The sequence below is a fragment of the Canis lupus genome, chromosome 25 (assembly GCF_003254725.2).
Source record: "Canis lupus dingo isolate Sandy chromosome 25, ASM325472v2, whole genome shotgun sequence".
Taxonomy (NCBI): domain Eukaryota; kingdom Metazoa; phylum Chordata; class Mammalia; order Carnivora; family Canidae; genus Canis; species Canis lupus.
This window is the reverse complement of record NC_064267.1, coordinates 9,707,924-9,721,975: the sequence shown is the minus strand read 5'-3', so window position 1 is coordinate 9,721,975 and position 14,052 is coordinate 9,707,924. Positions and strand designations below refer to the sequence as shown.

Here is a 14,052-nt window from a genome sequence, read left to right as displayed (position 1 = left end):
ATTAATACAAAAATACCCTTTAACTTACGACACTAAGAATGATCGGGAGGCTTCATCTCTCTGGAGTTTAGTTCTAATATTGCCACTCTCCCCCATCATAAACTGTTTGTAGCTCAATTTCCCCACGTTTAAGGCAATGAATTTAACTCATTTTCAAAGATTGTTTTGATTTTTCCAAGCAGCTGCTGGTGATTTAAAACAAGATCCTGATTAAATTCAGCAGACACATGACTTTTAAGGTATAACTTGAACAATGTGGCAAACCAGAGCTGGAAACCACAAGATACAGATTACCTTGGTGTGCAGAAACATGGATAGAGAAGTTTTGTGCTAAAATTCCATTAAGTAAAAAGGACAGACCCACAAGCAGGGTTACCAGATTAGTAACTAATGCCAAATACATCAGATGCATCCCAGAAACACTTTATACAAAACAAGGTAAATTATATTTTCCTACTGACTCATACTGTAATTTCAGTGTGGTGTTCCCACAGAAAAAAAATTAACTATATGTAAAATACCAATATTTATTTCATTAAGTATTTTCAGCTTCTTTATTCTCTTACAACCTCTAATAAGAATTTAATCAAATAGATAATAGATCTATATATGCATTAGGATATATAGATGTATATTAAAGCCTACAGATACCACTGAATATCTGTAAAAAAAAAAAAAAAAAAAAAAAAAAAACAATAAAGTGGATATAAATAAGTTGAGAAGATCTGAGTTCAAATCCTGTTCTGGCACTCACTTATTCAGATGACTTTGAGAAAATAACAAACTCTGTGAGCTTCAATTTCCTCAGCTGTAAATAGGGTTCATAATAAGAAGTTAGCAATAGTAATATGGGCAAACAATAATAGTAGTTATTTCATGGGATTATTGGAGGTTTAAATAAGATAATGCTTATAAAGCATATAGTAAGTGACCAATAATTAGTCATCCCTTCTTTAATAATGATCACAAACTTCACAAGACTTGGACATAAAAAAACAATTATCTTCTCTGCCAGAGTTATTCAAAATATTTCAGAAAACAAAGGATTTATGTAGAATGATCATTCTCTTTTTATCTGAAAAAAAAATGGTATTACTTTATTCCAGAGTTGACCATTCATTTTAATAATTGATTACATGTCAGTTACTGTCTTAGACATTAAACTCTTCCATTTAATTCCATGAGGTAGAAATTCCCGTCTTACAGATAACGAAACTATCATTTGGAGAGATTAAATAACTCACTTAAGGTCTGAAAGCAAGTAAGTTGCAAGAAAAGAATTCAAATTCAGATCTCATGGACTTAAGTCAAGTGTCTTCCCATTACCACAAGACTATCTAAGGAATATAACCATTACTCACTATCTCTAGATGGAAATTTCATTACATTTTGTTTTATGTGATCTGTAGAAGAAACCAAATTGTAAAAGGAGAAAAACATAGAACTCTAACCTCCCAGGGCACCTGAGTGGCCCAGTTGGTTAAGTGTCTACCTTCAGCTCAGGTCATGATCCCAGGGTCCTTGGATAGAGCCCTGCGGTAGTCTCCCTGCTCAGTGGGGAGTCTGTTTCTCCCTCCCCCGGCCTCCCTTTTGCACTCTCTCAAATAAATACATAAAATCTTTAAAAATAAATAAATAAATAAAAACTCTAACCTCTCAAAACTTTCAAATCTAAAGTTATAAACTTAATATTATTTATTATTAGCCCATGAATACTCAAATATTATACAGAATTCCTTCACTAGTAGAATCTTGTGAAGTTGTTGGATATTTTTCTATTGTTGGTGATGACACACATGGGAATAAGAATCTTTTTCTCCCCCCAGACAGTATAGAATCATGGATTTGCTTTTTATTCTGATCCATACAGGAAAAAAATCACATTATCTACAATGGCTACATACAGGGAAAAATTCTTTTAATATGTTGAAAGGAGGTTCAGAGAAATACATTCTGGTCCATTCATCTGTCACTTTCATTAAAAGTAAGGATTAAAACACAAGCATAAAAATAAGATCTGCATTATGGGGAGTTAAGGGAGGACAAATAAAAGGAAATAATGAGCTAATACTTCTCTAATAGGTTTTCAGGTAAGTGTTCATCAATGGGCAAATGCCAGCCACACTTTTTTATTCAGTTTGAGCCACAAATATTAGAGTTAATATCTGTAGCCAATGCTACATCTTGGTGCTCTAGCAATTCAAAACAGGTATTCTCTATACTGTAAATTATTCCCAGGACTAAGTGACTTCACTGGCAAATTCTACCAAACATTTAAAGTACAGTTAACATGAATCTTCATACTCTTTCAAAAAATCAAAAAGAGGGGACACTTCCAAATTCATTCTATAAGGGAGCATTACTCTGATATTAAAGCCTGATAAGGATACTACAAGAAAACTATAGACCAATATCCCTAAGGAATACAAAAATTCTTTTTTTAATATTTTATTTATTTATTTAACAGATAGAGCACACATACAAGCAGAGAAAGGAGCAGGCAAAGGGAGAGTGAGAAGCAGACTCCCCACTGAGCAAGGAGCCTAATGTGGGGCTTGATCCCAGGACCCTGGGATCATGACCTAAGTGGCAGACACTTAACCCACTGAGCCACCCAGGTACCCCAGAAATACAAAAAGTCTTAATAAAGTATTAGCAAAATATTCCATTGAATAGGAATTCAACAATATACTGAGAAGATTATACACCATAACCAAACAGGATTTATACCTGGGACATCAGAATGGTTCAACATACACAAATCAACAAATGTGACACAATGCATTAACAGAATGAAAAATAAAAATCATACGAACATCTCAATGGATGAAAAAAAAAAGCACTTGACAAAATATGAAAGTCTTTCATGATTTAAAAAACAAAATTTCCACAAATTGGGTATAGAAGGAACATACCTCAACATAATAAAGGCCATATATAATTAAGCCCACAACTAACATCATACTTCAAAGTGAAAATGGAAAGCTTCTGCTTTAAGATCAGGAATAAGACAAGGGTGCCCACTGTCATTATTCTTACTCAACTTAGTACTAGAAGTACTAGCTAGCACAATTAGGCAAAACCAAAAAATAAAAGGCATTGAAATCATAAATGAAGATGCAAAAGTTGTCATTATTTGCAGATGATATGATCTTATACATAAAAAGCCCTAGAGACTCAACCAAAAGTCTCTAAGAACTAATCAACAAACTCAGTAAAATTGCAGGATATAAAATCAACTTACAGAAATCAGTTGAGTTTCTATACACTAACAAGGAAATATCTGAAAGACAACAATCCCATTTACAATAGCCTCAAAAACAATGAAATATGTAGAAAAACATTTAACTAAAAAGTGAAAGATCTGCACAATGAAAACTACAAAACTTTAATGAGAGAAATTGGAGAGAACACAGATGGAAAGATATCCCAAGTTCATGGATCAGAAGATTAATATTGTTGAAATGTCTATACTACCCAAAGCCATCTAAACATTCAACCCAACTAGCCCTATCAAAATTCCAACTGCATTCTTCACTGAAATAGAAAAAAAAAACTCTAAAATTTGTATGGAACCACAAAAAAAATCCCAAATAGCCAAAGCAATCATAAGAACACAGCCAGAGGCATCACACTTCCTGATTTCAAACTATAATACAAAGCTTTAGTAATTAAAACAGTACAGTACTGGCATAAAAATACACATGGACACCAATGGAACAAAACAGAGAGTGCAGAAATAAACCCTTGCATTTATGGTCAACTGATATTTGACAAGAGAGCCAAGAATACTCAGTGGGCAAAGATTAATCTTTTCCACAAAGAGCGTTTAGAAAATTGGATAACCACAAGCAGAAAAATAAAATTGGACCCCTCTCTTAACACCAGTCACAAAAATGAACTGGATTTGATTTAAAAGACTTAAACATAAGGCCTGATATCATAAGACTTCTAGAAGAAAACATGGGAAGAAACACCTTGACATTCGCGTTGGCAATGATATGTTGGATATGACATCAAAAGCACAAGCAACAAAAGCAAATATCAAATGAGTCTACATCAAAATAAAAAGCTTCTGCATAGCAAAAAAAACAATCAAAAATGAAAAGACAACCTCCTGAATGGGAAAAAATATTTGCAAACCATATATTAGATAAGGGGTTAATATCCAAAATATATAAAGAATTCATACAACTCAACAACAACAAAATCTAATTTAAAAATGTGCAGAGGAACCAAATGATATTTTTCTAAAAGAAACATCTAGAGATGCCTGGGTGGTTCAGTGGTTGAGTGCCTGCCTTTGGCTCAGGGCATGATCCCAGAGTCCTGAGATCGAGTCCTGCATCAAGCTCCCTGCATGGAGCCTGCTTCTCCTTTCTCTGCCTGTGTCTCTGCCTCTGTGTGTGTGTGTGTCACATGAATAAATAAATAAAATATTTTAAAGAAAGAAAGAAAGAAAGAAAGAAAGAAAGAAAGAAAGAAAGAAAGAAAGAAAGAAAGAAAGAAGAAAGAAGAAAGAAAGAAAGAAAGAAAGAAAGAAAGAAAGAAAGAAAGAAAGAAAGAAAGATAGATCCAAAATGGCCCACAGGTACAGAAAAAAAAACTCTCAACATTACTAATCATCAGGAAAATTCAAATCAAAACCACTATTAGATTGCACTTCACACCTGTTGAATGGCTATCAATGGATGAGGGAAGTGTTGGCAAGAATATAGAAAGAAAAAAAAAGAATATAGAAATAAGAGAGGCCTGTTCACTGTTAATGGGAATGCAAATTGGTTCAGACACTATGGAAAACAGTATGGAGGTTCCCCAAAAAATTAAGAATAGGGATGCCTGAGTGGCTCAGTAGTTAAGCACCTGCCTTCGTTCAGGGCATGATCCCAGAGTCCTGGGATCAAGTCCTGCATTGGGCTCCCTGTAGGGAGCCTGCTTCTCCCTCTGCATATGTCTCTGCCTCTCTCTCTATCTCATGAATAAGTAAATACAATCTTTTTTAAAAAAATTGGGATGCCTGGGTGGCTCAGCATTGGGCAGCTGTCTTTGGCTCAAGTTGTGATCCCAAGATCCAGAATCGAGTCCCGCATCGGGCTCCCTGCAAGAAGCCTGTTTCTCCCTCTGCCTATGTCCCTGCCTCTCTCTCTCTGTGTGTCTCTCATGAATAAATAAATAAATCATAAAATAAATCTTTTTAAAAAAATTAAAACAGAACTACCAAATATCTATCGATTCCACTGCTGGGTATATACCCAAAGGAAATGAAAACATGATATGGAAGAGATACATGCACTCCCATGTTCACTGCAGCATTATGTGCAATAGTCAAGATATGGAAACAATCTAAATATATGTCAATAGATGAATGAATAAAGAGGTGAAATATATGTATATGAAATATATATATATATTCATACACACACACACACATATATATAATGGAATATTGTTCAGCCATAAAAAAGAAGGAAATCCTGCCATCTGCAACAAGGATGGACTTTCAGGGCATTATGCTAAGTCACACAGAGAAAGAAATCCTATATGATCTCATTAATATGTGAAATCTAAAAAAAAACAAAATTGTAATAGTTAAATACCAGGGGCTGAGAAGAATTGGGAAGATGTTTAAGGGTATAAAGTTGCAACTAGTAGATAACTAAATCCTGGAAATCTAATGCACAGCATAAAGATAATATACAACAATACTGTATTATAACTTTCAAAGGTGCTAAGAAACTAGATCTTAATTGTTCCCACCAAAAAGAAGAATGAATGAATGAATGAATGAAAAGAAAGAAAAGAAAAAAAGAAAGAAGAGAAGAGAGAGAAGAGAAGAGAAGAGAAGAGAAGAGAAGAGAAGAGAAGAGAAGAGAGAAAGAGAGAGAGAGAGAGAAAGAAAGAAAGATAGAAAGAAAGAAAGGGAGGGAGGGAGGGAGGGAGGGAGGGAGGGATAATTACATGACATGATGGAGGTGTTAACTAATGCTACCATGGTAATCAAACTGTCATAAATCTATATATAGATTATCTCAAATCAATACATTGCACACCTTAACTGACATAATGTTATATGTCAACTATATCTAAATGAAGTTATTGTCAGCTTTTAGCTATAAACTAGACGTATATTTCTGAATTAATGACTTTCAGGAAAAAACTAAGGTACATACACAAAATTTTCAAGTTCTGATAAATCAAAATGCCATTATTTCTTTTTCTTAGTATTTAGTGTGAAACTTCCATGGTAACAACTCTATGACTCCTGAAATGTTGCCTTTTGAGAAGATAATGGTTACCTTAACGCAAATCACCTGAAAGTGGTTATATCTGCGAAAAGAGCTATATTGTTGTAGACCTCAGAAAAGAATCATCTAGTGTTTTTATAATAGGAATCATAAAATTATCTGTAACTCAGTGGAAAAAACCCTGAAGGAATAAATTAACCACTTTTCACAGTTCTTTAAATGCTCTTAGAAAATTTCAAGAGATCAACAAGTTAAACACATGATCACAGCTATTGACTAAAGGCAAAATTATTTACTATGATGCAACACTCTGGCCACAATACCACTTCACAATCAGGGGGACTGAAAGCCAGAGAGGCCTAAACTCAGATCCTGGTTGAACTAGCCTAACTTCTAGGTCAGGGTCGCTCAGGCCTCAGTTTCCTCCCTTGTAAAAATAATGGAATTATTCATTCAATGTAGGTTGAATGCCTACTATGTGCCAAACACTGTATTAGCAGTAAAATTTTGTTATTTGTAATGTGTTTTGAGAAAATAAAAACATGGACCCTGACCTAGCAAAATTCCTCATTTTGTGAAGAAATGCAACAAGGTAACTGCTATGAACAAACTGCTGTGTTTGGGCACACTGAGAATGGCTGCAGAGAGAAAATACAGTTGAGCTGAGAGTCCAACAATGAACATGAGTTGCTCAGATGGGAATGATGGGAATCTTGAGGAATGAATAGATCATGCAAAGACAAAAAGACAGGAAAGAACAAGAGACAAGTTTAATGTAGGTGATGCATAGGCTGCACATCAGAGAGATAAACTTAGAGCTTTAGGGAATTAGGGAATTTAGGGAATTAGGGAATCCGACCTTTAACTTTTGGAATAAGGTTCCTTCTACAGTATGACTGTAGAATACAAAATGCTAAGTTTCCTTCTACAGTAGGACTCTGGAAAGTGGTTGTAAGCCCAACTAGATGAATCCAATTTCTCCACCATTTCATCTAAAGTTAAAATCTTTTAAAGCAGAAAGTTTTAAAGCAAAAAAGCCATACAAGTTCTGCGCTGATAGAAAATCTTAAAGACCTCACTTAACTGATAAATTTTAGGACTAGCATATTTCTATTGCTATGATTTATAGCATTCTAAAAGATATATGACAAATGATTTACTTCTATATCAAACTAAACTCTGTAAACCTATAGGTGTGAAAACTGTAAACAAGTATTAAATTTATACACTCCCTCAAATTTTTCATACTTCATTCAAATAAAGCTTCACTCTCTTCACTCTGAATATCAATTAACTATAAAACTATAAAACTAAAGAGAATATAAAGTCCCATTTACCTGTGTTCTGCAGGTACAGGGGGTGGCCAAACAGCAGGATCTCTAAATGGTTCATCTTGACAGGACACAGGGAAATCTGGGGGCTTGTCCATTTTAAAACTCTCCAAAGTGCTGACAATGTTTTTAACTTGTTCATATTCTTCCAATAATTCCTGCCGAACCTTAAAAGAAAATAACCTTATGCTGGAAACTGTTTAAAGTTTATACGAATGGCAAATAACAAATTGGTATAGAAAGCAAGTTTTCTAGCAGTGCCTGGGTGGCGCCATATAGGCTGAGCATCCCATTCGGGGTTTCAGCTCAGGTCGTGATCTCAGGGTCATGAGCAGGAGCCCTATGTCGGGCTTGTGATCAATAGGGAGTCTGCTTGAGATTCTCTCTCTCCCTCTCCCTCTGCCTCTGCCCACCTGGCTTGTGCTAAGTCTTAAATTAAAATAATAATAATAATAATAATAATGCACATTTTCTCAAAGTATGCAAAGTGAGCCATTAAAACATTAAAAAATAAAGTACTGGGGCAGCCCAGGTGGCTCAGCAGTTTAGCACAGCCTTCGGCCCAGGGCCTGATCCTGGAAACCTGGGATCGAGTCCCGTGTCGGGCTCCTTGCATGGAGCATGCTTCTCCCTCTGCCTGTGTCTCTGCCTCTCTCTCTCTCCTCTCTGTGTATTCTCATGAATAAATAAATAAAATCTTTAAATAAAAAAAAAAAAGTACTATTTAAAGTAATATAGGAGGGCGGGAACTAGATTGAAAAAATACATTACATACCTTTTTTAGGGGCAGTAGTTAATATATTTTCATAATGAACTCATTTCTACCAATGAATGTGATGATCATTAATGTATTTAAAACAAGTTCAGTAACAAGTTAACCATTCACAGATATCTAAAATGTTATGCCAAACCCTTTTAACATATTTGTAAATAGCTTTCAGAAAATCATCAGCCAAAATTTTTACCAGAATTTTCTACTTCTCATATCATTAAGTATGAAATGCCTGTCATGAACATCTGAAAATCTGAAGTGGCAGATTACTAAGCTTTACCCACTTCCAATTTTTATTTAAATTCTCCTTCACCTAAAATCTGAATTTTTCTGGACTTAAATTATTTCAGTTGCTGAATAAAGTTCACTTTGAGTTCAAAGGCAAGATTTTCCCCATATTTAAAAAACTTCACTGAGGGGCACCTGGGTGACTCAGTGGTTGAGCATCTGCCTTTGGCTCAGGTCAAGATCCTGGGGTCCTGGGATTAAGTCCCACATCGGGCTCCCTACAGGGAGTCTGCTTCTCCCTCCTGCCTATGTCTCTGCCTCTCTGTGTGTCTCTCATGGATAAATAAATAAAATCTTAAAAATAAAATAAAAATTAAAAAACCTCACTGAGTACCTACTATATAGAAATCCTTCTGTTTTTAAACTTTGAGATCAAACTAATTTTAAAGGCAAACAGATAACAGATTGAAAATTACATTTATAAATTCACTTTAACAATTTTAATTTGTTTTTAACCAGAAAGCACACTTTATTGTAAAGAAAAGAAAAACCTAGGTAAAATTCAACTGCTAATATATGCAATTATATACTTGGAGAAATGAAATTATAGAACCTATTAAAAATAAACACAGTAGAAATATCTGAATACAAATGGTCACTATTTAACACAATTAAGAAATTGTCAAAAATATTTCCATGCTAGATTAATAAACCACTCTTGCCTATGGCTAGTATACAATATAGAAAAACACAACTAAAAATTCAACTTGAGTGAAAGCAAGTATATTGTCCTCACTCAACATAATTTGGTAATGCTTAAGTCAGAAAATAAGCCAAATTTACCCTGAAAACTTAAGTGAAACATCAATTTCTGACATGGAAAAATTAAAAGAAACACTTGAAAGGCATTAGTACATTAAATGGAAACTTCAAAGAAATGCTTCACTTTGTACTTTTAATTTTAAAAGGACTTTAAGTTTTAATAAGTGGGGAAATTCTAATTCATATTTTTATTAACTGTACTATTATATAATCAAGTTGTACAGTCAAAAGACACAGCAAATATATTAGTTTTATTAGATTATTGACCTTTGTATTTGTAGGGAGTCTTTCAAAAGAAGAGGAAACTTTCTTAAAAGTTTTATGAAATAGGTCAAAATTACATGTAACACTGAAAAGGGAAAGGGTGAGCAGAAATACCTTATATCAAAAATCTGTCATTATATACAACTGGGCTGATCATGAAAATTTTAAAAATTTAAAGTAAATTACAATTATAATTAAATATCTCAAAATATGTCTCCTGAAAGCTATCAAAAATATATAAAATATTAACTGGGCAAGACAAAATATTCAGAGTACATTTTAAATACATTTCAGTATTTGGACAAATAAGAACTATTTACATAATCTCTAAGTAATTTTCCAACTCTAGTCTCTCAAGTATAATAAATTACTGCCCTCAATCACTGAATACTTGACTGTGTCTTACCTGTTGCCATTTGCCTTTGACAGCTGGGTCTCTGACTGACTGGCAATGTCTCTGAATCTGCTGTATCACCCCCTGGTAATATACCATTGATGAGTCATAGTTCCCAAGAAGTGCATATTCTCTTCCTTTCTTTGCATTGTCACAAATCTCAGCCAAATTCATCTTCTTGCAGAGACCTACACTGAATACATAATGCCTTATTAAGTTTTCAGCACCAACTTTAGAACATTTTTTTATTCTTTAAAATATCTGCTTAAAACTACTTTCAGAGTCAAAATGGTTCTTTCTTTGAGGTTATCTGAATGCATCTTATAATATTGAACAAAGTTTCTAATTCTGGAAGTACAGAGATCACAAAAGAACACCTAAGGAGATCACACAGAGAAAAATTACACAACTCTGAACTATTGGTTTATGTTAAAGGTATATAAATTGGACACTAGTTTTCCTTGCTCATTTATAATTACCATAAGCTGTAATAATGATCAACTTGATTTTATTCAATTTATTCTTAACAATGTAGAAATATATGAATATCATATTCTATTTTTTCCACTGAAAAAAAAATGGAGAAATTAGTTCTAAAACATTTTGGCCCCCCAAACCAAAAGTCATACTTAAGGAATACATTTTAAAGGAACAGCCTATAGTTGTCCGTGCATCATTTATATATATATTTGTCTCATACAAGTTAAATCTAAACAAAAATCTGTGAATTCAACTACCTGAGCCCTTTTTGTTCAACTTGTAATCTTCTATGATTTTGTCATTCTCTATAGCTTTCCATCTATGCAAATACTATCATTGATCTTTTCCCTTCCACAGACGCTATGAAGAGTATCATCTGAACCTCTGGTTTCCACCAAAGCCCTCCAGCTCAGTAATTCTGGCTTTTCTTCCTGGTTTCCCAAACTCATCCAAGAATCACCCAAGGCTTCTATGCAAAGATACTTTCCATCCAAGACTATAAAGAGTAGGAAGTTCAGAGATATAGAAGAATGACATCCAGGAAGAGGCCAAACTGCTCTACTCTTATTTCCCAGAACAGTAAACCAATAAATCTACTTAGTAAAGAAAATTAAAATATTTCTCCATGCTTAATCCAGTCAAGAAACGCACAGCAGACATGAGCAGACACTTCTCCAAAGAAGACATACAAATGGCCAACAGACACATGAAAGACTGCTCAACACCACTTGGCATCAAGGAAATACAAATCAAAACCACAATGAGATACCACTTTACAGCAGTCAGAATGGCTAAAATTAACAAAACAGGAAACAAATGTTGATGAGGATGCAAAGAAAGGGTAACCCTCATACACTGTTGGTGGGAATGCAAGGTGGTACAGCCACTCTGGAAAACAATATCAAAGTTCCTCAAAAAGTAAAAAAACAGAACTACCCTTTAACCCAGCAATTGCACTACTAGGTATATACCACAAAGATACAAATGTAGCGATCCGAAGGGGCACCTGCACCCCAGTGTTTATAGCAGCAATGTCCATAATAGCCAAACTATGGAAAAGGCCCAGATGTCCACTGACAGATGAATAGATAAAGAAGATGTGGTATTCCATACACACACAATGGAACATCACTTCACCATCAAAAAAATGCAATCAGGCAGCCCGAGTGGCTCAACGGTTTAGCGCCGCCTTCAGCCCAGGGCATGATCCTGGAGACCGGGGAGCTTCTCCCTCTGCCTGTGTCTCTGCCTCTCTCTCTCTCTCTCTTTCTCATGAATAAATAATAAAATCTTATTTAAAAAAATGAAATCTTGCGATTTGCAACGACATCGGTATTAACTAGAGGGTACTGTGCTAAGCAAAATAAGTCAATCAGAGAAAGACAATTATATGATTTCACTCATATTTGGAATTTAAAAAACAAAACAAGGAGCACAGAGGAAGGGAGGGAAAAATAAAACAAGATACAATCAGAAAGGGAGACAAACCATAAGAAGCTTAACCAAAGGAGACAAACTGAGGGTTACTGGAAGGGCGGGGGGTAATGGTGGGAGGATGGGGAAACAGAGTGATGGGCATTAAGGAGGACATGTGATGTAATGAGCACTGGGTGTTATATACAACGCATGAATCACTAAACTCTACCTCTGAAACTATATATTAATTAATTGGATTTAAATTTAAAAAATATTTCTCCATGCCTGTCTAAAGGGAATTAAATTTTGGTGTTGCTTCGCCCTTCCTCTCTACCTCCTCTCTATTCTTAAAGGGTTCAAAAACTCTTCTTCAAAATTAAGCACATCTAGTTCTAGGCATTTCAAAGGACTCCAGTAGATCCTTGAAAATAAAGCAGTTTCCTTTAGGTGTTCTGACATATTGTTTGTCTTTTCACCTAGCATTAGTTCCTTGAAGGCAGTGTCTATGTTATTTGAGAATCATATCACAGCAAGTGTACACTACTTGTGCACACTTAGAAACTTCAGTAGATTTATCCACATGGAAACCACGGAAAACCTCTTGTTCAAATCAGAACATTAACACCAAGCAATAAAGTCTTATTACAGTGAATGAGCTGTAATTAATAAATCCAGTAGAAACAAAGCTGTTCCATATATTATTTTCTTTTAAAGTCAGTGTGACCTTAAAGCATTAATTCTGCTAATACATGCAGCTACACAACTATGCAGATAAAAATATCTTAATGTAAAACAGGGGTCAGAAAACTCTTTCTACAAAGGATCATACAGTAAATATTTTAGGCTTTAAGGGCAAACAGACCAAATTGAGGATATTACATAAGTACTTATATGAGAAGACAAAAATTTCCATAATTTTTATTGATAAAATTCAAAACATTCTAATAATAATCACTGAGTAAAACTTTTTGTAAAGCTCGTCTCCTGGTACGAACAAAGCTCTTTTGGGAGGAGGGGCTAATATTTCACTTAGTTAAGATTCAAAATTAGTGTTCCCTATCATCAAAATTAATTGCAAACATTCATAGGGTAGCACTGCTTTTTAATAAGATTTTATGTATTTCATGTTTGAAAATGTCTTCACCCAGAAAGGTGCCATCACGTACATGATTTTGATTCAGCATTATTTATTATTTGGAAGATACCTACAGACTTTATTCTTCTCTTAATATTTGTCTTTTGGCACGTCCTTACACTGCGGATTAATCACTTCCAATTAAAGGTTAAGGAGCAAGTGCCTCAAATGCACAGTTAAACAGATTTTGAATTATGGTAATTTCCTTTCCATTTACACCAAAGTCTCCGAAAGGCTGCTGAAATGGAGCTCAGAAACTATACCGCAAATCTGAGTGGGAACAGGGATGTCCCTTCTTTACCTTCACTTCTGACAACTGGAAGGAAAGCTACATAAAACAGCTTAATATTTATTACTTGTGATTCAAACATCAAAATAACTTTTAGTTTTACATACAATGTTTTGCTTGTAATGTTAGGTTTAATACATTAAGATACATTAACAAGTCTGAAGCAAAAACTGATTTCCAAAGCCATTCAGGGCTCACTAACAGTGGCTAAGAAGAGTTCCTCTCATTCAAAAATCTCAATTCAGCCGTAAGCTAAAAAGACTAAAATAAAAGTATACCACTACTAAGCCACGTCAGTGTGGTAGGTCAAGTCAGGATATTTAGCTTCTATTTCTGACAAAAATTCAAGGAACTGACAAAGATTAAGTCCACCAGAGCAATACTCTTTGAGCCTTGAGAAGCTACTAACTAGTTCTATATTGCATGATATATTCAAATATTCTCTGTAAAAAACCTGATAAATAAGTACTTACAATTCACAATTGTAATTTCACTTTACAATTTCACAGTTTTGTAAATTTGTTCACCTAAGCCTTTTTCTCCTCTACACCTATTTTTACCACCATCAGTTATACTAAATCTGAGCAGATCCCACCTCAGGTTATATAAAATTACTATTTTCTGAACTTTTTGAAAATATTTTTCCCTGTAGTTATTCCATGAGCATTGTTTTTAA

The 14,052-nt window shown here is 34.4% G+C and overlaps 1 protein-coding gene across 9 annotated transcripts in view; it reads right to left on the bottom strand.

Moving 5' to 3' along the window:
• Positions 1-14,052, bottom strand: part of KATNAL1 (katanin catalytic subunit A1 like 1) — a 113,900-nt gene that overhangs the window by 82,062 nt on the left and 17,786 nt on the right. For 6 of the 9 annotated variants that reach the window (XM_035719980.2, XM_035719977.2, XM_035719973.2 and 3 more), the window contains exons 2-3: positions 10,069-10,244; positions 7,583-7,743 (exon numbers count right to left, since the gene is read on the bottom strand). In XM_035719980.2, the coding sequence (XP_035575873.1) occupies positions 7,583-7,743; positions 10,069-10,230 (323 nt within the window). In that variant the 5' untranslated portion in view covers positions 10,231-10,244. Of the gene's footprint in view, positions 1-7,582; positions 7,744-10,068; positions 10,250-14,052 lie in introns of all 9 variants that reach the window. The other 3 variants (XM_035719987.2, XM_035719988.2, XM_035719995.2) reach the window with 1 other exon arrangement.